At 43.2% G+C, this 24,408-nt stretch overlaps 1 protein-coding gene across 2 annotated transcripts; it reads right to left on the reverse strand.

Moving 5' to 3' along the window:
• Nucleotides 1-571: 571 nt before the first annotated feature.
• LOC116381391 (vinculin) lies at nucleotides 572-24,408 on the reverse strand. Of its 2 annotated transcripts, none has more exons than XM_031843515.1 (21): nucleotides 24,052-24,408; nucleotides 14,744-14,814; nucleotides 12,346-12,496; nucleotides 10,955-11,063; nucleotides 10,641-10,763; nucleotides 10,345-10,505; nucleotides 8,047-8,137; nucleotides 7,780-7,927; nucleotides 7,099-7,252; nucleotides 6,835-7,010; nucleotides 6,062-6,252; nucleotides 5,065-5,264; nucleotides 4,309-4,437; nucleotides 4,016-4,165; nucleotides 3,767-3,875; nucleotides 3,370-3,672; nucleotides 3,157-3,281; nucleotides 2,866-3,048; nucleotides 2,572-2,778; nucleotides 2,357-2,461; nucleotides 572-2,252 (listed from the first exon to the last, which is right to left on the reverse strand). In XM_031843515.1, the coding sequence occupies exons 1-21, from the start codon at nucleotides 24,217-24,219 to the stop codon at nucleotides 2,106-2,108; spliced, it is 3,201 nt and encodes a 1,066-aa protein (XP_031699375.1). In that variant the 5' UTR covers nucleotides 24,220-24,408; the 3' UTR covers nucleotides 572-2,105. The 2 variants fall into 2 exon arrangements, with proteins under 2 accessions (XP_031699375.1, XP_031699373.1); XM_031843513.1 differs by having other exon boundaries at nucleotides 8,047-8,140.

Raw genomic sequence — 24,408 nt, forward strand, 5'->3', positions numbered from 1 at the left:
TATATTCATCGCTTGCAGATTGATTAGAGTAATGTCATCGATTGTAAATGTGTTTTATAATAAGCACCACTAAAGCACATCGTAATCTTAATCCTTATGGTCAAAAACGAGACATTAGTGGCACATTAACAGCATACAAATCACATCGGCATATGGCATTATGCAAATTCAGGTCACAGGGGTTTCATTTATTTAAGATTAAGTTAAGATCAGTGAAATGCCTCGGTGTCCCAGTGGTAAAATGAACTACAGTTATCCAAGCCCAGGACTTTGTTTACATTCATATCCTCTTCTCTCCCCGTGTTTGTTGTCCAAAGATATGTCAATGCTAAAATAGCCAGCAAAAGGCAAAAATGAATGAATTCATTGTCATTTTTAGCAGATTTCTGCTTGTAGATATGTTCCCTTACATAAAAAGCGGGTCTTGACATTCACACAAGTGCTAACCCACGGGAACATGATTATAAAAGATAATGGGACAATCAATGTCGAAAAAAAGCTTTTACTTCCTTACAATAAAGACACTGGTACGCATATATGAGAAGAACATAAATCATAGAGCAAACACACCTCAAAGTGCTATAAAATGCTTTATTACAAAATTGTGAACAATGACTCAGCAAGATGTTGTTTAGGCCCATTTAAACCCAACCAAGTTGCATAATTTTGATATCTTATTTTCAAACAAACTTTCCCGGGTTTTGCATAGAGCATAATTTGACTTGAAGTAAAAGTCATGAAGTGAAACTTTATAGAAGAATCATGTACAAGTGTTTTGAAGAAATCAACCCCATCATATACCTTGTATAAATGATACAAAACATCTGTAAATGAGAACGTATCAATTGCAAATAGAGTTTCTTTCACAAGGCACATCTGTTGGTATTAGATACTTTATAAAAAGACACATTCACACCAACGGTCTTCAGACATTTTTCAAAAATATCTACTACAGGAGCCACAGATAGTGGCCAGTTATGTGTAGTAGTGTGTTGAGACAAATGTGAAGATTTCACCAGCGGCAGCCGACACTGTGCTTCATATCTAAACTCTTGTCATTCCCTTGGCTACCTACGAGAAGTGTGCAATTCATATATCACAAATAAATGATTGTGCACAAGACAACATGAGACGTACAACTGTGAGAAGAAGAAAAAAAGAACAGCAGACAAGGCAAGCATCTCTATAGAAAGCTAAGCTTTGTTAGCTTAAGCTTGGGCTTGTGTAATTATTTTGGCTATAAGGCCTCATACCGTATCATTGAACCTATCCAGAAAGAGTTGAATGAGTCGAGTTCAAGCCCTTTTTTTTTATCTTAAGCTGCTGTTGGCAGAAATTTAAGTTATTCTTTTGAGTAGCAAAATGATATTGCTGACCAAAGAAAGACAACTACACTTTCAAAGATTATGGCAGAATGTCTTTGGCAGGACTTTTAAGAAAATAAAGAATGCTACAATCGCATTACAATATGGAAAATAATTAACAGTGTTTCGCTTTCACTTGTGATCATACAGAATAGTGTAAACATGGCATAACACCACTGAATATGTTTTGTGTTTGCTAAGCGTCGGCCTATAATGTACTTGTAATAACTCCTCAAGTTCATGTGCTTATCCTAGCAAAGATGAATGCAAGATCATAATACAATTATCAGTACAAAGATATAAAAATGTCTCTTGAGAAAATCTAGTTATTTAAATTTAACGTAAGGTTTGTGTCTAGAAGAGGGCAAAAAAAACAAAAAAAAAAAAAAACTTGCATAATATGTAATCCAACCTCTATTTAAAACATACAGTATATGTTCCTGCGATTTGTCAAAATAAGCTTTAAAACAAATTCTTTACACACTTTAGAAAAAAAAAAAAAAAAAAAGACATCCCCGGTAAGAATCTAACCCATAACTCGCAATGACAGTCCCAATGTCTACGTTCTACCAGAACAGCAACTGTTACAGACAGGATATGGGACTAAAAGAGAAGGTTCACCCGTATGAGTGTGACGGGCCCTGATATCATAGCTCTGATAAAGTATCTATCTGTCCATTCAATGTCCTCCTGGACAGCTGGAGAGAACCAGCATCAAGCACAGGAACAGTGGCCATTCTCTTACTGGTACCAGGGGGTCTTTCTGATCCAGTGCAGGGTGAAACCGGCATCTGTACGGATCTTAATGGAAGCTGCCTCAGCCTCCCTGACGGTCTCCTTCACAGACTGCATCAGGTTCTGAGCATTGTGCACCAACATCTCGGTAGCCTGCCGAAGAACAAATTAAGATACAGTGATGAGGGCTGCAAAGATCTGCTTCCAAAAGGCTGTTATAGGAAAACTAAGACACTCTTAATAAAGACCCCTCTCACCTGCTCTGACTCCTCTTCACTGATGTTGGTACGACCCAACATGGTGGCCTTGACTGTGGACAGGATTTTGAGCTGAGTGCTGATGGTAGGAATGCGCTCGCACACCTGAAACGAGGTCAGAAAGTCATGCGAGGCCAAGCAAAACAAAGAAAGCATAGTCTTCCACAGAGGAAAAATCCACTGCACAACCCTCCGATAAAGACGACGGAACTGACCTGAAGCAGGTTGGTCCGGATACGCTTGTCGGTGCACTGCTTGGCCACCTCCTTGGCCAGCCGGGTGACTTCATCAGAAGCCTTAGCGATGTCCTTGGCGCATTGGATGAGGGCGCGCTTGTTTCCGCCGCCTTGTCCACGCACCAGACGGGACATCTCAGCCATGAGCAAGGCCATTCGTTTGGCAGCGCCAATGATGTCATTTCCCTGTGAGGTACGACAGGAACATGATCAATCTGAAAGTGTATGATTCCAGCGTAAAAGTCCATTAATCCATTTACAGTGTCCACGTACTTTACTGGACCATTTGCGGGCTTCATCGTGGAGCTGCCTGGCAGCTACCATCATGGGCTCGTTGACCATATCACCGGTCTGCTCAGGGAACTCCTCGTCTTTCTCCTCTGGGGGAGGAGGCCTGGGGGGAGGAACCTCACCCTCAGGAAGAGGAGGTTTAGGTGGTGCTGCCTCATCGTTAAGCTACAAGGACAAGTTAAAGTAATTATGGTTCGACAGTGAAAAAAATGAAACCAAATCAGCTTCAGGTGGTTTGCCAAATTAAACGTTTGTGCTTATCCGAGGGCTTACACTAAGCTGCTCCAGTTCTGGAGGAGGTGGTGGGAAGTCTGGCTCTTGGGGCTGGAAGGCCTCCCTGACCTTTGCCACAGCACCAAGAATATTATAACCTGAGTCCAGAAAGCCCTTCTGCAGACCTGGCAAACGCAAAACAAACTCGCTAATCAGCAGGTTCCACACACATGCAAGACATCATCCTAAAACCGGTGATCAACATCAACTTACTTGGATCGTGGATATTTCCAGCCACCGCTTTAGCGTCCATCACCATAGGAGAAATCGTCTGGCTCAGTTGATCAGACGCAGCCTTCACCATCTCCCTGAATTTAGGATCCTCGGAGTTCTCCACCTCTCGCTTCGCCACCAGGAGGATACGGTTGGCTCTGCGGGCGATGCTGGTGGCGCCGGCAACCAGCATCTGAGGCTGGTGGTTGGCCATGGCCAAACGGCACTTTTCCAGGTCCTTCTTGATGGCGTCTTCCGAGGCATCCAGCAAGGACTTGGTATCGATGGCCTCGTCCACCAAACCTGAACATCCATAACATGTTAATATAAGGAACCACACAATGAGGTACGACATACGGATCACCTGCAATCAGGGGATTTACAGCATCTTTATCACCTGTCATTTTCTCCACATTGTCAATCCACTGATTCTTCATGGTTTCAAAATGTTCGTATGCAGCTTGATTGCCGGGGTTTCTCAGCAGAATACGAGCAGCAGATACCACCTACAAAATATTCCCAGCCGTTAATTGTCAGTCCAACGACAACCGCTATAGACTTGGCTCGTGAAGCGAGAAACACGTACGCTTTGTAACGCGTGATGGAGAGTGGTGGAAACAGATATAAACACTAAACTGTTACATACTTGTGGTGTCAAGTCTCTCGTTGACTTGACAGCAGCCTGGATTCCCTCCACTGTGCTTTTGTTGGCAGTACCCACAGCAGCAGCCTTCTCTGCTGTGGTGCCAAGCTTATTGGCGTGGTTCTGAAAGTTGGCAGCCCGTTCGTCAAAGACCTACACATGATCAAATAAAACAATTATCCGAAAAGGGTCGTTGGAAATAACGCAACACCATGCCCATGAACATAATAACAGCACTGCAGGGAGGCTCATTGCAATGAGATAACAGCGAGGAGCAGAGAGACTGTACCGCTGACCTCATCTCTGTTGGGGGAGTCCAGAGGGGCGGTGGCAGCCACTGCCAGTAGCTTGATGGGGGTGGTGGTGTCACTGAAGATGTCTGACACCTCTTGAGTCATCGCCTCTTGCATCTTCCCTTTTAGGTCCTGCGGGGAAGACAAACAGACGTTACAACCGCACCCACGGTGGCTCGCTAGACATTATCCAAATAAATAGCTGATGTTGTAGATTACAAAAATACAACTTCGTAATGAGCTTCAATACCCTCTGAAGTAAGTGAGCCTCGTATGAAAGCACAGTATTGAGGTTTTACTTTCATCTTTGAGGAAGTTATTCTTTCAGTGAGATTATTATACTTTATATTTAATTAACTAACTTGCCGATTTAGAGCTTACATTCAGTTTGGACAACATAAACTTAAAATATAGCCTCTACAAAATGCAGTCTTTTGGGCAACCATGGAAAACCTGTTTCAGAATTTCAGTATTTTAAGAGTTTTAGAGACGTTTGTCAGTCTGGCTTGTAATGTTTCAACTCATCTGAAAGAATGAATACCACAAAATTGTAGATCAGAGATTTTCATTATTTCCCAGATTATTACTAGTACTATCCTGGACTTTTAGTGGAGTATTTTTCCATTATGGTCTGCTACTTGTACTTTCTTCCACCACTAGTGACCAGCAGAGGGGGTTGTTTCTCTGTATAAATCCTGATCTATCACAGTGAAGCTACAGGTCTGAATGAGAAGGACTGTTGAGTGGGAGCCGTCTTACTTTCAAAGCTTCCTGGAGCTGCTGAGCAACAGCTCGTGCCTGAGGGGACTCCCCTTCACCGCGGGCGGCCAGGTCGGCCAGCTGGGCCATGAGCTGCTCCACCCGCTCACACTTACCCAGCAGCTCCTGCCTGTATGGCCCTGGCAGAGCGTTGCCCAGCCTGCGGCCCTCAGCCACCAGCCCACGGATGGCTGCCTGGCCTAAACACACACACACAGACAAACACACACACACAGACAAACATATTAACATAGAGATTCACAAAAAACAACATTTCCCTTTACTGCTAATTAACATTCTGTTACATTCTGGTCCATTAACACCAACACACTTGTGTACTTAAGAGACAAATTATCAACAAAATGTCGAAATAAATGGCAATCACTTTCCCACAGTGTCAAAAAGCTTGTTTTGTGCACCCAATAGCCCAAAACCAACATCCGAAGATACTCAATTTATAATGACATAAAAGAGAAAAGAGGCAAATCCTCATCAGAGAAAGTTTTTGATTGATAAATGACAAATGAAACAACAAAATTGTAAAATATTTCAGCACTAATTAACTGTAAAGTGTACTTTTTAAGAACAGCGTTGAATTTGGTCACTTCCTGCAAATAGCTGCCTATTGAATGCTGGGTAGTTTTGGTATTTTACTGCTTGTATCAATGCTAGAGGAAAAAGAAGGCCATGGCTGCTTCTGTATTGTTTCATGTGGCTCCTTATATGCAAGCGTTGCCTCATTCATAATGTAAGAACCAATCAATCTTAGAGCAGGCAGCCTACAGCTTCATTGTAAACATAAGACGATGTTCAGGTTTGAGAGGAGAGGAGCCAAAAGTAAATAAATAAGGACAATGTTGTATTGTGGAATGTCGACTACAGTAGAGAGCGACATGTACAAGTGTCTGGTCTGCTCTTTAACCACCGGGGCAGTGGAAGGAATGTGAGAGAAAGATAGAGAGACAAGGAAGTTGGGGAGGATGGGAGTCAGACTCACCCACACCGCTGTCATCTATGGTGGGATTGTCGATCCAGCGCTGCGCTTGCTCAATCTTTCCTTCCAAGTGAACAGCCGCCTTTGCAGGCCTGCTGTTGGCCACAGCTTTGTTGGTCTTGGACTGCAGGTTCTGCAGAGCTGTTGCGATCTGTTTAGCCAAAGCTCTGGCTTCAGGAGTGTCACCTTTACCCCTATAAGGAATTAAAAACAGCAAAAAGGGTCTTAGGTGGTGCTTTATCATAAAGATATGGCTGAAATGAGGCCTGTAAATGGCCAGCTACAGTTAGAGAGCAAAGAGTTATCAATCAGTTTGACAAAGAGTGCTTTCACCCTGCCATTTTAGCCCAAATCGGGAGTACATCAGCTTAATATGCAGTAAAATTAGTGGTTTTTATAATTCCTGGTGCAGAACAAAAACTAAAAAAAAAAATATAAAAAATATTCCATTCCACTTCTAAAAGTGGAATGAGAACACTTACTGTCAAATTGTAGTAATAAATCTGTCCTCCCACAGGAATAATAGAAAATTCTTATGAGGAAAACGGAAGAGATAAAATACCTCACTGATCTGTGGGTAGATAATCACTTCCAACCCCCCCCCCCCACACTGAATGCTGCATATGTAAAAACAATACTTGAATTAAAGCATCTGAACAACTGGAATAAAGCAGAACGGTGGAGTTAGAAAGAAGGGGCAAAAAAACTTCAGATCCAACTCTAAAAAAACAAACCCAGCATAAAATGATGCATATTTCCAAAAGTCAGGAACTTACTGTCTTCTGAGATCAGACAGTTTGTTAGTCATGGCAACGATCTCTCCAATAGAGCGCAAGATGTCATCTCTTTCTTTCGGGTCCTCACACATGTCTGCGATCTTTTTGGCCTCCAGAAGCAGGGCTTTGACGTTCTCTTCTCCCTCTGGCCCGCTGTTAGGGTCAGCCAGCCAGTTCTGCAGGGTGCAGGAGACACCATCAAAGACTTCCAATTTCCAGGTTGGAATCCATGTTTTGTAAGGCAAACAGGGTTTAATGACTCACCTGTGCAGCATCGATCCTTTTGGCGATAGCCTGCTTGGAGTTAGTCATGGCCTCCAGCTTGCGAGCAGCATGTTCCACCTTGCCAGTTAGCACGTCGAGCCCCTGGGAAACCTGCTGCGCCTTCTGCATGGCGGCCGGCGACGCCCCGTGACCTCTGGGGTGGACAGAGAAAAACATATGGATACCATGAACTGCAGCCTTTAAAAGGCCACACACTTCTTTGTTTATTCAAATTCTTAAGCCTTTATGGTCCCCCTGTTTAGGAATAACGTTTCCTAACCTAATGCCTCTTTTACCAGACAAGGCTCATAGCCACCTCTCAGTTTTCAGCAGAGAAACTCAGCCAGGGGTTAAAGTAGATTATGGATTAATACCACACAGCTGCGTTTAATCAAGCGTGACTCAGGGTCCCTGGTGACAATCACATTTCATATCAGAAGGATATCACTTCCACTCTTACACACTGTAATCCCCTCTCATAATCCCTTTAAGGGTGGAAAATGAAACTACTGTGTAAAAGGAGCATTTATCAATAAAAATATCCAATTTTTTGATAAGGGATTCAAACGGTAACAGGACCCAACGAGAATGAAATAAACCACGTGAAATATGAGGGACAATTTCTCGCCATAGTTGTGACACAGACGCTCAAAGCAATGCCTTTCATGGTGTACAGTGTACCTGGCCCTCATCTCAGACACTTGGTCAGTCATCTGGCCCAGGGTCTTGGCCGTGCCCAGGATATCTCTGCGCTCCTTCCCGGCACACAGTTCACCAACTTTCCCAGCTTCATCGAGGATCTGGCGGATGGCGTGCTCGCCTGCATCCCCTAGAAGCACAACGCAAAGTCAGACACGTCAATAACGTCACCAGCTAGATTATCAGCCTTAGCACATAATTAGCGTCAGAATGAATAGTTTAAAGGAAAAGGGCATAGCTGTTTGTTACCTGGTTGAGCGTTTGGATCCCTCAGCCAGTTCTTAGCCTGAGCGATCTTTGAGTCGATAAGCCCCAGAGCCCTCTTCATGGCCTCTGTGTCCTTTGGGTTTGAAACACAGAATACATGAATATCTTAAAAAGGGAATCAATGCAACCAAAGAAAACTTAAAAAAAGGAGTTGATCAATGCCCTTAGTCATTCCATGAATACACGCGCTCTCTATAAATCATGAGCTGATTATTAGACACTGGAATCTCATTTTAATTCCCAGTCAATATTCCTGTAAATAGTATAGTCTGTGTGAATGAGGTTAACATGTGTTGTAATATAATAACATAACCTAGAGTGTATTTCTGCTCATACAGTTTTTCCTTAACAAGTTAAATGATGGTGAAAAAAGGTCCAGGCTACCGTCATCGTTTTGATCAAACCCGACTGTTTAGTTGTTCCAGTAAAAGAAACACACAGTAAAGTCCATGTGCTGCATCGCTAGCATCCGTCAGGCACAACCACGGAGCACATGCCGTTTCCATATTTCCTTCACTTAGTCAATAATGAGCGTGTCATGTTATAAAAGCCAAACGACTTTCCATTGTATCTCAATCAGAGCAGATGGAAATACAACAATCTGTCCAGCAGCGGCTGACTTCGGCAATGAGTCCACTCATTGCCGAAGTCAATGCGAAACAAAGCGGAGTCCTGTAGGACACGGAGCAGCGGATGAATGAGTGAGCTTATTTCTCATGGTACAACAATAGAAATTCAGAAAAATCACACGTTACTATCCTTCATAACGCGGCGTGTGTCTTCATCAAAGAGTTCAGCAAGAGTTTCGTAGCAAATTAAGCAGATTAAGAACAAACCTCTGCTGCTTGTATCTCTTTGTCCAAATAAAAATAAAACAATAAGCATGTTTGTTTGAATAACTGAGAGTGTGGAGTAACGCAGCAGAACAAGGGTGGGAAAAAAACAGGAAGTATCAAGGTGTGACGTGATGTCACCAGAGCTGCGGGGGTGTATTAGTTCACTGTTCAAACTTGTGCAGCTGCTCTTCTGTACCACATGTGTGTGTGAGTGAAGAAGTAAAGTGAAAGACTCCTAAATGCAAACACACATTCATTACAGCCTATAATCAAACAGAGAACAGTATTAGGCTACTTAAAAAATACTCACGGTGTGGTTCACTGCATTAGTAATCCTGATTATGTAAAGTGAGGGTGTTCATGAAAATATGATTTGTGAGCAAACAAGGCCATATCTCAGTATTTCTATGTGCTCTCCTCCCAATGCTGTTAAACGCAAGTACGGATCAGGAAAAATGCTGAGGGAGTTCTCATTAATGACACCCCAATCAATACAGGATGAGTAAGGTCAATCGATAATCAGACAGGTTGAGGACATGCATACAGGGAGGTTTAATTGACACAGGAGGAGGACACGCAGATGTTGACACAATGGCATGTCATGAAGCAAAACAAATCCAAAAAGAGGAAGAGGAAAATACTGCATAGATCAACCTTTCAGCTATTCAACCTGCTTAACACTAAAAACAACATTCCATTAGCAGTCCGATGAATTCAAACTGCTAATTTACTCCATCAACATGTAGTCAACAGTTTAACCCGACTACTGATGAGCACACAACGGCACCACACAGCACAAGACGGCACACACATCTGTCAGACATGCTGCTGCGAGAGAGGCAAGGGCTTACCTTCTACAGGGGGTGAAGGGAGAAAGAAACGGTCGAAAGAAAGGAAGAACCACATAAATACAGATGTTGAACTGGACATACCAACTGAGAGCAACAGAAAGAAAGTGTCAACAAGGAAGAAAGTGAGCCACAGTAGAGAGCCATTTTCGGAGAGCGTTGGGACACGAAAGAAGCAGAACGTGCAGAGCAGAGAAACATGAAAGAGCCAAAAACGATTAACCAGCTACTTAGCGACAGAGAGAAAGGTAAAGCATCACTACTTTAATTAATCAACCTTGAAATAACATCACCCTGATGAAACAAAGTGCAAGAAACACACCAAATGAGAAGAAGATCACTTTATATTCTCTCCAGTCTGCAGCCTCGTGCCAAAGGCATTCTGGGGGTGTGTGAGAGCACAGTGGGAAGCAGACGAAACTAAATCTTTGCTCATACAAACCTCCAGTTGGGCTCCATAAAGGATGCACAAAAACAAAGTCAAAGAGCAAAGTGGTCTCTAGTTCCTCGTATGCATTTATAATAACAGTGTGCGCATGTGACTTTGATGGCCATAGACAGTCAAAGGTAAAAGTTTACAAGTTATTTTTGCATACCTTGTTGGCCCAGGCGTCCTCGTCCCAGGACGTCAGCTGCAGCACTCTGATGATTTCGTTTATCTCGGCGCTCATCTTCTCAAAAGTGAAGTTACGGTTCTTCAAGGACTCCTCCACGCCCTGGCTGCCAGATGTCTTGGTTGTCACAAAGATTTTGATACCTGAAATATAAAAACACCAACTCACCATGAACAAGACAATAGTTAAACGGATGAATACTGCACTAGAATACATGCGGGCTAGTGTATTTGCTTTATATAAAAATAAAAAGCAATGTGTAGGAATTGTGTGAATACCTGAGATGAGGATGGGCAGCAGCTCTTTGACTGTGTTCATGGAGTTGACCAACATCACGCGGTGCTCCTGATGGGTCAGCTCCTGCTGGCGCTCGTCTATCATCTTTGCCATCTTTGTCATGCCTGAGCACAGGCGACAAACCAGAGGTGGAAAGGAACTAAGTACACTTACTCAAGTAGCATACAAATGGAATTATCTTTTACATTCAAAGCTTCTATTGAGGTATTCGAATGAAGCATCTGACAGTTGGGGTTACTAGTTCATTTTCAGATTCAGATTATACATTTAACTTGAGAAGAAGATCAAGACTGACCTGGTCCCAGGTTCTTTGTGTACGTGATCAAGTCCTCCATAGACTCCACCACCTCTGCCACCGTCAGGTACTCCAGGATGCCTTTGCACACACGGATTATTTTGCGGACCTACAATAATGACAAGATATGACAAAAACAAAGTTGCATTCCCAAATAAAAGTGATTATGCAGCCCCCCCCCCCTCTTCCCATTCACTCTAATGACTCTGATAATGCTGCCTACTGACATTCCAGCCTCTTTGTCCTGCTTCAGTCCAGCTCTATGTGGACTGCTGAAGTCACCACTCCACTATACAGGGCCATCCGTGAGCCGCATTGGAAAACATGATGGCACCGCTGACTGATGACTCCTGCTGACGGCTGCACACAGCACTGGGACGCCTGATGTCTGCTCCCAGAGAGCTGATATGCAGCTTTTTTTATTTGACTCTCCATCCCCGAGAGGATAAGCGGGATGGGCCTGCTAGATGATACTCCTGCCTGGTTCAAGATTTAGGAAGTGTGCAAGAAATATAGAGTTGCACAGACATGTGCGGTATATTTATCTACCTCTCTGTCTTCTTTATAAGCCTTACAGCACCCAAGGGGTATGCAGGAATGGATACTGTCCTTATACCAGAAGAGCCTGTAACAGCAGGCTTCTGTCACACTCAAGTGTCCATTAAAGAGACACTAAAGCCCCTTTCAGCTCAGCTTCTGCTCAATGAAAATCAATGATACAGCTTTTAACACAGTTACAAGCTATATTAGCCATCTACTGTCCATTTGTCAACTTAATTTGCCAGACATACAGTGTCTGACGCTTCTTTTTGCACGGCTGGGTTTTGTATTTGACTCTAGCAGACTTGTTTAGCACATATTTGGCTTCCTTGGAGGTGTAGCAGACTTTCATGCAGGAGTTGTAATTCGTGGTGTGACATTTTTGTATCTGTACAGTTGTTATCAGCTTATCACAAAACCCTGCTTCCTAGTTCCTGTTTATAACCAGCCAAGCACAGAAGACATTGTTATACTGAGGCAAGTCAAAGCACATGTCAGTGGTCACCATTTTGCACCAATGCTTTACGAACGCACTGCGAGGACTCCAGAGGACAAGAGGCAGAGAAATCAATTCTCCTCCACCGTCAGATGTCTTAATAAACCATGATTAAATTCACATGTTTCTGAAGCTGCTGAAGCACAGCCACATCCTACAAAATGTAGGATATCACTACATGGATGAGGTGTGGTGGAATACACTAAACCGCTAAAACAGATGATATCAGACAGTGACACCCGATTGATATTTCTCTCTGTAACAAAATCTGCATTCTTTGTTAAGCAAACAGATTTGTTCTGGTTAACGGATTTGTTAAATCAAATTAGGAATGAATGAATGAATGAATGAATACCTCGGCCTCGTCGAAGGTCAGGAGCAGGTCTGAGGTCCCAGAGAGGATGCCCCGAGAGCCATCGATGAGGTAATCCCGAGCAGGAACAGAGTACGGATCGGCTTTCAGCATGGAGGCAGCTTGCACCAGTTTAGTGCACGCAGTCTCCACTCTGTGGAAAGCACAAGACGCTACATTTCAATACCTGCTAATAAAGAACAACAAAGAAATGCTCAAAACAAGTCATGCTGGTGATACGAAGCCCCTTCAGAAGCCAGATTGACTTTACGCATTGAAACAGCAAAAACAGATGGAAGCTTTGGGATTCAGCTCGCCGTAACATACACCGACTGCTGTCCAAGCAGGATTCTGTTTCACTCCTCCTTCTTCTGTGCTTTCCATGACATTTTAACCAAATGCTGATGTGAGAGCTGTTAGAGTCTAACTCACAGATGTCTTCCATACAGCGGTTCAATTGGAAATTAGGGAAGGGGTAGTCCTTTGTACACTTTCTACATCCTTTTAATTAATTTAAATGAATTCAGGGAATCAAATTATTTTAATCCGATTAGATTTGACTGTTACAAAAATATATTTCCGCTCAAAAGTGATTGTCGTGAACTGAAGAATACTCTCCTAACACTATGGTCAGTAGCTTCCTTCCTGTGCTACGCTGTGTGTGTGTGTGTGTGTGCGATTAGCAGTTTGTGTTTCAATCAATACTGTTCACAAGCTACAGCATGTATGAAGACAATACTTGGTAGATATCTGAAGCTTTCTAGTACTTTAAGTCATTTTTAGAGGATATATTTTGGGGAACTATTGAAGCATTCTTTTCACAGAGTAAACTGTGTTGTCAAGCATAATGAATTGAGCTTGAAGATTCATTCTTAAACTTAGAAATGGTCATTTTCAGCTGGATGCTCCAGAAGAAATCTACTGAGTCCGTAAGTGAATGGACAGGACTATTTATTTTTCAGGGAGTTCTTGAGTGAGTGGGTTACGGGAAGCAAAGTTGTGGGCCGGTTTTAAAATGAAGCGCACTTCTAAATGTTTTAATGGTTGAGGGACTAAGGATGGAGAGCGTCACATGATGTGCAGATTGTAAGACCCTTTGTTTTTGGGCTTTATAAACATAACCGACTTAAATTTGACTTCTGCAGCATGAGTATCTATACCTCGTGACAGAAAGGTTACGCTTGTTCTCACAGGATGTGATTTGGACCTCAGGAGGCGGAGCTCTAGCTGGCCCCGGCCCAATTTAACCCCCGTTTCCACAAAAATATATATGATTGATTGTTGCCTCCTGGGTGCGATGCAATCAGTCAAGTCCAGAGCAGGGAAAAAAAACAAAAAAACTGCAGGCTCAGCCCTTTGATTCAGCGTCATACATGCCCGCTGCATTGTATCATAATAGCCATATTGCACATAGAAACAGGCAACAAGCCAAGGGCCGATACATGGTGTAGTTTCCACAGTATACTGCTCTTACTCTCTTACCAACAGGCCAAATTTTGCCTTCGTAACAAGAGATCATTTGCTATTTTCCACATTTTGAGGCGCTTAGAGGGGCCAAGCAAGAGGAGCTCAGGTTCCATTCTTCTGCAAGTAGCAAGTCTCCTGCAGGATAAAGGCTAACGTATGTGCATGACATCAAGGCTGACGTGTGTGTGTGTGTGAATGTGTGTGGGTGTGTGTTTGCAGGGCCAGCCAAAGGTGTCCTTCAGCGTGCACTAGCGAGAAACAGCCATGCATTAGCCGGACCCCGGCAGACACTATATTTAGTAAAGAAGATGCATTCCAGCACATGTGCTGATGGATGACGACAGGGTGACGATCTGACTTTGAGGCGCCAAATGTGTTGAGCCTGACGACCTGCGCCTGCCAATGCGTTTCATCCCTGACCTTTGGGGGGCTCCCAGGTCCTGGCACTCCCTATCTCGACTGTAGTCTCCCATGTAAGAATCGATGAAAGACTGTGATACGGACAGACAGCTGCTGAGCACAAATGAATGATTTGGCTGATGCACATGTCTGCTTTTCTACCTCAAAATGTAAATGTTTTTGTGTGCGTTTCATGTTTTAACCAGAAGCAGAAGCAGCAGCAGCCCGTGGCTCTTATTTATGAGGGCATGTATGAGTGTGCGGCCATTCTCCTTTAGGGCAGAGGAACTCCTCCCTAGGCAGAAAAGTATTTCTGTTACACCAGGGCACAATTCTGAGGCACTTAACATGCCGTGTCTGACCTTTGCTTGGACAAACCAGCCATTACTGCAACAGATAAAGACAGAAAGAGAGCCAGAGAGAGGCCAGTGGGTTCCAGGTACTGTAGAGAGACAACTGTTTCATCCAAATATATTTTTGGGAGGTTGTTGCTGTATGAAACTGAATGTCTGCAAAGAAGTCCTTCTGTGCTTACTTGATAAAAGCTGGCGGCATGTCCCTTTTCATGATCTGGTCCTCTGTGGTTTGTACAGTCTCTTTCCCCACCTGGAGAACACAGAGTGAAGAAAATCAATCAACTATGACTTCATGGAACAAGAAATAAAGAGGTAATGTACACACAACAGAAGACATTTTGCACAAAATGAAAATTTCATAATTCACGCCAACAAATTAAAAATAAGCATGAGTTAATGTTAACATGTTTTCTACAGCAGGTGCTCAATTTGAGTTATCCGGTAAGTTTCTAACTGACTTCACCCACTTGGAATTCGCTCTTTTTGTTTCATCTTTTTCAGGGTCACAGGAGCCCCGAGTCTGTCCCAGCATGCACTGGGAAAAAGGTCAAAGATGACCCTGTGCAGGTCATTGGTCCATTACAGTATCAAAAGAGATGCTGTCCAGAGTCATGGGAGAGGAGGACACTGTTCGGCCGGTGAACATGGTGAGCAGATGAAAGCCCAGAGAGAACGTCTTGGGATCAAACTCTTAAAACCACCACCACCACACAGTGTCCCTCTACAGTAGTTACTGTAATAGTTTTAGATAGATACATGATTATTCTTTGTACACATTTGCCTTTTTTAGTTTTGATTTGATTGCAGGACACTGTGATCACATGCTGCATATTGTGGTTCAACGTGCAACCAAGACATGCCTTGTTCAGTTGACGGCACGAATAGTATTGAAGAATATTAATTAGACTGTTGACTGAGAACGTTCTATTTAAGTCAGGCTTTTTATAGTGTCTAATTTGTTAATCAAATGGTATTTCTGTGGTTGGCTCATCAGAGCATTGTCTGCTAACAATACTGATGAAAGATGAGGAGAATTACTGTAAAGTGTCACCACGGGAAATCCTCTTTTCTGGTTGGCTGGTCATTGTCAGATATTCAACAGTGCAACAGCCGCTCTACATTAGTGCACGGGGGGGTTAAACTGCTCACATTTGCTCTTGTGACTATGAGTCAATCATGGGTCGAAAAGTAGCGCTTTCAGTAAGTGGGCATGGTATGAGAGTGATAATGCACTCTGTGGTGTAGCAGCATAGAAACACAAAGGTGAACTTCTTTGCCCCCCATCTCATCTATTATCTTCTCATATTGAGGCCAGTTATGACAAGGAGACTGCAAACTACTGGGTTATAGCCAAACAATAGCATAATAAAAGAAGTCATGCTTTAACTTCTCACTTTGTTTTTAATGGTAAGACGCTACATGTTCTTCCTTAAAAAGTGGGAAAGTAAAAGGTGGCATCAAGGGTAGTCAAACTGTCTCCACACAGGAAACACTGCCACCCCAGCCTCCGCCCTGATGACTAGTTCATCACTCATAAGGATCAACACCTAAAGCTCGAGCAGTAAGTTACAGAGTTGGAACAGTTGCGCTAGGTCAGTTATATTCAAATTTTAGATCTACACCCAAGCTTTTATGCAACTTGGGCGCATTTTACACATCGATTGCATGTCATGTGCATGAGTAAAAACCACAACTCTCCCCCCCGATAGGACTTTTGTCTTTAATCATGCTATTCTCTAGAATGATGTCCAGTTACTCTTCCAGTGAACAATTATTTCAACAAGGCAGCTGGTGAGGGGGCGGGTAGGTGGGGCCTCAGCACAGTTATAATGTGTAAAGCAGCTGAACGTCGCCTCTCCCTCAAATGCCAAAATGACTCACCTCCCCCATCATGACCTCAGCTCTGTAGGGAGACACAACTCACCCCCGTCGAGCTGCCACGGATGAGAGAGAACGACTCACACTGACCGGGTTAAAACGAGCTGCATCCCTGCCCAATTGGGAGACTTAAAGATTTTCTTTAATGTTTTAAAGATTTATTATAACATGTATAAATATATAAGATAAGATAATCCTATATTAGTCCCACAGCGGGATAATAACATGACCACATGAGTGATTACATCCCCGTCAGACACATAATTTAGCAATATATAACATTTCCAACACGTTTCTTTTCTCTGAACTTTGCTGACAAAACAAGCAATTTATCTGGGCTCTGGGAATCGTAAATGGCACCGTTTTGGCATGATTTAAAGATATTTCACAGACTACATAATTAATTGATTATTCAAAATAGGCCTTCTGGAAATAATAAAAAAGTAAGCTATGGTCCTGGTGCTTTGTAGAGCGTTCCCAGAGAGCCAATCAACGTGTCCGGCAGTAGCAGAGTCCTTCCAGATGGTTGACGTGGAGGCTGTAATGGAGCAGCGTCTCTTCACTCCCTTTTCAACCGGACCAGAGGGACTCAGAGTCGCTGAGGGGTTATACATTAGGGCCAAAGGTTGTGCCGAACTAAAACCGGAGTTTAGCAGAGGCTGTCCATCTCGTGTCAGCGTACATATGCCACGCTGACATTCCGCCAACGAGTCGCACTGAACAAAAGCCAACCACAACAACTAAAGTGGTGCTGTCCCGTTCAACTACAAGGCAGCAGGGCTACGGACCAGGGATAGAGGGCACTGACAGAGTAGTCAACATGAGTGATTGGGGGGGGATACCACAAAGATCTCACACCCTCGCCAACACCAGAGAACAGAGTAATCTCCTTTAAGAAAGTATAAACGCTCTCCTGACTTGTGACGTCCAATATAAAAGCCAACAGTGTTGTCAGTGCTTCTAACCAATTTGCCATTTTCTTTTGTTTCATTGGGAGCTGCAAAAACGCCTGTACTTTGTGGTAATCCTTCAACTATCTTTTGTCTGTTTGTAGGTAGTATCTTGGTGCAAAATGACAGCATACTGACGTTGGAGGACACTTTTTCCAAGGTGTTGAAAAACCTGTTTGATAAATCATGAGTAATCTCACAACAGAATTGAAAAAAAAAAAACCAACAGCGAGACTTGTATGAGATTAAGTCAAGTTTAGACATGACCTAAACTGAACACAAGAGAGACGACAGACTACACCATTGGCCAACAATGTGGAGGATCATAAGTTAAGTGCACGCTGCATTTAACGAGTGCCGAGTCATATTCTCCCCGAAGCACCGTGCGAGTGGAGGCTCTTGATACTGTATGCAACAGGTCGTTGCCGTCTTCCTCCCCCCCCCTCCCCTCCTCCACACGGAGCCTCTTCCTTCTGTCTGAAGTTCAAAAACAGCGATCCAAACAATCTGCTGCAGAAATAGAACGGTGACCCGTGTTTATAACCGTTGTTGTCAAGCAGTTCATGTTGCCTGACCTATTTCATTATTTTAAGCCTCTGTCCAGATTTTTGGACGTTCTTATGACCCGACCATGCTTGACATTACTGACACTTATTGCACATGTTAGAAGGTAGTGAAAACGTCCATCTCTAGCTCCCAGATGTCTTTGTTTGACGCTTGATAGTGAAGACAGGAAACACAAGGGAGGGAGAGGAAAAGATGACATGAGGCCGTCCAGTTTACATCTCATTCTTAATCAGAGCCCACGCTCACAGGCCGAACCACAACACAAATATCCTGCTCCCTGAATAGATTCCATCAACCACTTCACGGAAGGGCAGCTGTTCACTTCCACCTTCTTTTTTTAAAACGTTTCACTGATTCAGTGTCATCTTCTTCCAAGCTGTCACATACCACGCTACTGGGTGACAGGTCTCATTTACCATTCGTGTCTGGAGAGGAAACACTGAAGCTCCTTTTTAACCATCCAAGAGCGCTGCGTGGAAAAAAAACCCTGTGTTGTGAAGTAGCTCGATAAAGTGGCTGCTCCTTTAGTACAGACTCGGCTTTGTTGACAGCAGCCCATCGCTCTGCTGGGAGAAGAAAGGCCACTCTGAAAGCCTTAAGGCTGCCAAGAACACAGCCCGCCTTTCACATGCTGGGTAGTTTTAGCACAATGCTGCGTTAGTCATGGCGACCGCAAAGATCTACGGTGGCAGAATTCTGTCAAGCATGGTCCCCGCTGCCCTTAGCAATGCCCTGCAAAATGAACTGCATGAGGTTTAGTTCCTCAAAGTGCAACTCTTTGATTCCCACTCGAAGTGACCTTGTACTGCAATCTGATGAGACACGCTCACGCACATTTGATGGCGCAGCACTCCATTAGCCGCTCTTGATCGATAGTCGAGGAACCAGCAAGTGCTGCGTTCTGCGGTATCAAATAACTTATGACGACGACTCGGAGGGGGCAGCGAAGAGGTCGCACTGACGGTCAGCGCCTTTATCGTGCATCTGTCAAGGGGTGTCCAACATGGTATATTAATTTGGTTCAGGAAGTAGCTACACACGGGGCGTCCGAGGCGATGAAAGACACAAATCAAATGGCCTGCTTGGCCGTGGCCCTGCAGCCAAGAGAGAATATATATCACAACTACTCGACTCCTGTTACAGGAGCTTAGCTGCTCGTACAGTGTTACCGGGGAGCGGCACTCGTCTGTGTGGATCCTTCTCTTAAAAAGAAGAGCGAGTCGCTACGAGTCACACATAAGCTGCCAAATTTTTCAACGGAACAAAGACTGATAAAAGAACAGAGATAACGAAGGATTATTTTCACTGCGTAAGTAGATGGATGGGGAGGAAGAGGACACATCACATCCTAGCATCCAGTCAGGTGATTCAACAGACCCGGACCTTATTTATCGTCTTTGAATGGATTTAAATCTTTCAGTTCATTCTGGAACCACCACTTTGTATTTGAAATATCTAAAACATCATTCAAACATGGGACAAAAATGTAATGGTTTGATCTACAGGGAAAGTTCATAGCCCATACATGCACGTCATATTACAAATTGTACATTTTTAGCCTCGTATAAATACTTCTTGCACGTTATCTTTACTCTCAAACACCGCACGACGCAGCTGCATGGCACGGAAGTCACGTCAAGCTTTGGATAAAGGTTTGACGACTTTAAAAATATTTACTAAATATTTAAGGATATGGCTAGATGGTTTGCTTTCATATTCATTGTTTGTCATCGTTCAAACTTGATATATTGGAAAAAGTGACCACCCTACTGCATTGCATCCTTTGTCATGGTCTGCAGTCATACACATGTGATTGAGGGAGTTTCCCCGAGTGGGGCCGACAGCTGCCGGGTCTTCCTGCCTCGGCTTCCTGCATTTCCCGACCAAATCATCCTCTCTGTTCTTCTATTCGGACTAATTTTCCTCTGGCTGATGAAAGACTACAGGTGAAGTGTGAATCCATGACACAACAAGGCATTGTTCTTGTGAGGACTAGATTATCTCTCGTCGGTGCGGTCTACGCAAACATTAGACTCTGTCGTCCTTGCGTTGTTGCCAGGATGACGGAATCAATTGGTGAGCAGCAGGCAATGATTTCCCATGAGACATTGCAGGAAGCTGGAGAGCCAGGTAATAGGAAATGTTTTCTTTGGAATGCCTTAAAGCACTTTAGCTAATGAACACATTTGTTTCCCCATCTGCAAAGGATTAAAGAGGAACTACTGTTCAAGGCCTCGTCCAATCCTGATCCAACCATAGTTAAGTATTGACAAAGCTTTTCCGGTTTTTTCGGCTGTAATCCTCTCAAGGTTGAGAAGAGAAGTAAAGGACTCCATGTGTGTTGCGAACATATTCTGCACGAGTGAACGAGTGAAATATTACAAGTGAGGCCAACTTTAAGTATTAGGAGCATCTCTACGAGTCTCTACAAACAGGAACTACTTCATCCGTTCCAGGCTACGGTTCCAGGACCAGACATCACCGGCATTCTTTTCTTTATCCGACCCACGGCTATAAAAAGGAGCTATAAATATAATGAAGTACACCAGGATTGGATAGTCAACCCAGCAGAAACATGCACCCAGCATGCACCCAGTCAACCCAGCAGAAACATGCACAGAGATGCATGTTGTTCTTCCACTTACCCCAGTAGGATAACACAATCACTTAGTATACAACACAAACATGTGTCTGTTTAGCTGGGAGGTTCTCAGCGAAATATATCATTTAACAGAATAACGGAATTTTACTGAGAATGTTTTAGATGTAATGGTTTCATTATGACAACACATCTTGAACTTGATACTTAAACCCCACGATGATGAATAATTAGCCACCAGATTTGGATGAATTTAAAGGGTAAACACTGGATTTGGTTCTTTCAATGCAGCTCAGCAGGTTGAGCACATCCACAAAGTTAGATATTTCTCTTACGTCGTCGTTGCACAAGTAATTTTCTGCAATAACCACAAGTCTTGGTTATTGCACAAGCATTGAACACAACGTCTTTCACAATACTCTTTAACAGATCCACAAGCTAATTCACTGCAGTTAGCCACATCGTGCTAGTGAAGACATTCACCAACTTCAAGCTGCATTATGGGTCAAAGACAAAGAGGAAGCTGATATGAACGGTCATATGAACACAGGGGGTTTTTTCTCTCAGGTGAGGCTTTTTAATTGATAAGCTCATTCGATATTTCATCCAAGTTGTTCATTCAAAAGGATCAGCTCAACCCCCTTCTGAGCGGGGATGCATGCCTGCTCGCTGGGAATTCTTCACATTCCTCACATTCATCTTTAATTGAGGTCTGGCTCATTGTCTCGATAGATGCCGAGCTCCAGCGAAGGGTCTCGGTTCGACCAGTATTTGACTCCCGATGGTTTGTGGTCATGCGACCAATTTAAATACTAGGTTCATTTACGAAGGGGCTGAACTTTTATCTCCATGCATCTGGAATAACAAGATTAGGCTCTTTCAATTGAATAATTTAAAAAGGTCGACACACATTTGTCACACTGAGTGCACCAGATCTCCTCAGACAAGCATTCCAGAGCATCCTAAAAGCCTGTCTTCCTTTTCCGGCGATGGAAAGTAACCTGATGCAACCATTAGAACATGTCATCTGTAACCCTTTCCCTTCCAAGGACGATCCTTTCCCCTTCATGTCACTTGAACCGAGTCAAGATAATGAAAACAAAAAGACTTGTGTTGGCTAAATGGCGACACCGAGACAAGAGAAAGAGTTAAACATTAAAGCTTCCTGAGAATATTAAATTCTCATCAGCCACAAAGAAGACAATAGCCACACAGTGTATTTACTTTTGATCTTTGCAACGTATGACTCACAGGCCTGGTGGGAATGATCCTTAACTTCAATTATATCATAACACTGTCCATGTTATAGTGTTGCTGCAGCAACTGGAAATAATTACAGGCCTTTCCATTCATTCGTGCCACTTTTGGAAACATCTGATCACAATTCAGAACGTCCATAAAGCCTGGATCATTTCACCCCGAGAAAGTTGAGGTTGCACAGGACTTCTTCATGTGTCGGGAAACGCCAACAGGCACTGAATTCACCTTATTTACGACATAATGTTTCTATATTTAAAGCAATATTAATTCATTTTTTTTGCAACTCAGGACAGATGATTATAACATCACACATTATTATAACTCTTTTGAAGGACAGACTAGTACGTTCATCTTGAATGACACTTTACGATTAGTAGTTGCATCTAATTACAAAGCCATAAGTATGATTGGATATCGAATTATTACCATCGGTTCAAGTAAAAGGTTCTATGTGCAAACAAAATAGTTTAGACAGTGTTTATGAACTATTATCCAGGGCATTAATGAGATATGATTTGCTAGAGAGGGCCTTCTGTCAACATATGATGTCAAACATACACATTACACACCGTCTAAAGCCCCTCAGAGGAATGAAGCCTTGTGGGTGTAAACGTATAAATAACGCACACAATGGGGCGCAGGCCTATAATTTGAGAGTGGGTATAGAGGAATAACAAAAAAGCATAGAATGAAGTCAACTAGCTGGAAATGGTTATTATGGATCATAAAACCTTCTAAATAAACTGCAGGTTAATAGTAGGCAATGCCTCTGTAAAGGAAATGCCAGAGCAATTGTCCAAATGTATCGTCCAACAAATGCAGGGCTGACGGAGAGAACACACAGGAACCAGGTCTGCCTTAATTCAGCCTCTATCTCTTCTTTTCTTTAAAAGCCGCCATATCTGACAGACCCCATACCTCCCTGCTTCCCTCGTAAGAAAAGTTCCACGTATTGGTTTGTGTTTCAGGCTAAGAAGTTGATGAAATAACGTCGTCATTTCCTTATTTGTAGTCGTGATCACTACGATGTGGCTCTGAGGAACACCGCCGTGGTTAGGTCATTCTTGGTTCTAAATATAATTGAAACCACAGCTGCATCTGGTGCATGTAATTTAATGGGTTTTTTTTAAAGGCAGCCTGGAAATGCATCACTAATAGCTCCAAAGACATTTTAATTCAACATAATGGGCACCAACTAGATATGATAATGCATGAGCACTTATTGCCATAGTACGTCAAGAGTGAGTCAAAATTATAGGTAGTATATGTCTACCAAGGATGGTACATTTTTAGTTTTGCCAGGTTCTCTCAGAATTCGGTTGTTTTCGACCATGGGTCAAAAAACAAGTGATTGTTTTATGTTCTTTTCGAAGCATACTCTGCGTTAAAACTAATCAGATTATTTAATGCTGGTGAGCCAACTACAGAAAACAGAAAAAACATTATGACAGCTGAGGATTTCTGTCTTCACAGCAGACCTTCAGTTTTCACTTCTCTCTACAAAACGCCATCAAAATATATGACCCATCTAAATATTACGCCATGTGACCACAGTAAATACAGCACAGATTCCCTGTCAGGTCACACAATCTGATGGGTCACAGAATGCAGCATAACACCTACAAAAATAACCATTTTTGACACATACTTGTGCAGCCCTGGTGGAGGCTTGATAGTGCTATTTATATCCATTTTGTCATATAAGCAGAACATTGATATTTATGGCATGCATCTGCAGCAGCGTAACGTTAGTCTATTCAGATCTGTTTGGAAGTTTTGTTTACAAATAACATGCAGTGCACATAACACCTACTAATGAATTTAATGAACTGAGGTTCCTGAAATCAACACTTTCGTATTTCAAGTCCATTCACACTCTTATTCAATGATAACCAGTGCAGCTGTTCTTTTAAATGCACTGCATTTGATAGAAATGACACATGAACCCCTGCAGCCTGCTCCAGTACCTGCAGCAGTGCCTACGTCAAGACATATGGCAGTCAGCGACAGAGGAGGCAGGGCATATTTTTCAAGGGGGGCAAAAGGGCGTCACTGCCCTTTTGCCCCGAGTCAAACAACTTCAAGAAACTTTCATAGCATGCATACATGTTTTCTCTGCTACCATAGAGGCAGAGCTAGGACTATGTGGGACAAAGAGCGGTAGGTAGCCTCGAACACCCGCAGAGTTTAGGCAGGCGTTACCAGAGTACAATATTTTTACAAAGTTACTCACACGAACAAGGTTGCTGACGGCCGCCTGCACAGCCGCCACCGGCGACGTCAGGTCTGGGATAGCTTTTCCGTCAACTTCACCTTCTTCGTGCATGATCACCAGATGGGAGATCTGTTGAGCCACCGGCTCCAGGATACTTTCTATCGTCTTCGTGTGAAACACCGGCATGGTGACAACTTTATAGCGCTATCTAAGAGAGAATTAAGTTAACCTCCTACCACCTAAGGTAGTTTTAATCCCAAACTCCCGCTACACAAATCCAAATACTCCCGATAGTTTAGTTTTTTTTGTTGTCCCAGGGCAGTTTCACCCCTGCGGTATGAAGACTACAACTACTCCCGTGAAACCGACAACGTG

Source organism: Anarrhichthys ocellatus, unplaced genomic scaffold, assembly GCF_004355925.1.
Source record: "Anarrhichthys ocellatus isolate YVR2014 unplaced genomic scaffold, GSC_Weel_1.0 scaffold4, whole genome shotgun sequence".
NCBI classification, from domain to species: Eukaryota; Metazoa; Chordata; class Actinopteri; order Perciformes; family Anarhichadidae; genus Anarrhichthys; species Anarrhichthys ocellatus.

What these genes read in the sequence shown, in the direction of transcription:
- LOC116381391 (XM_031843513.1), bottom strand. Translation starts at nt 24,219, where the DNA reads ATGCCGGTGTTTCACACGAAGACGATAGAAAGTATCCTGGAGCCGGTG. An exon ending in AGGACGCCTGGGCCAACAAG is followed by an intron (nt 8,141 to 10,344) that starts GTATGCAAAAAT and finishes GTTTCAAACCCA; the next exon opens with AAGGACACAGAGGCCATGAA. An exon ending in GTGTCTGAGATGAGGGCCAG is followed by an intron (nt 7,253 to 7,779) that starts GTACACTGTACA and finishes TGTCCACCCCAG; the next exon opens with AGGTCACGGGGCGTCGCCGG.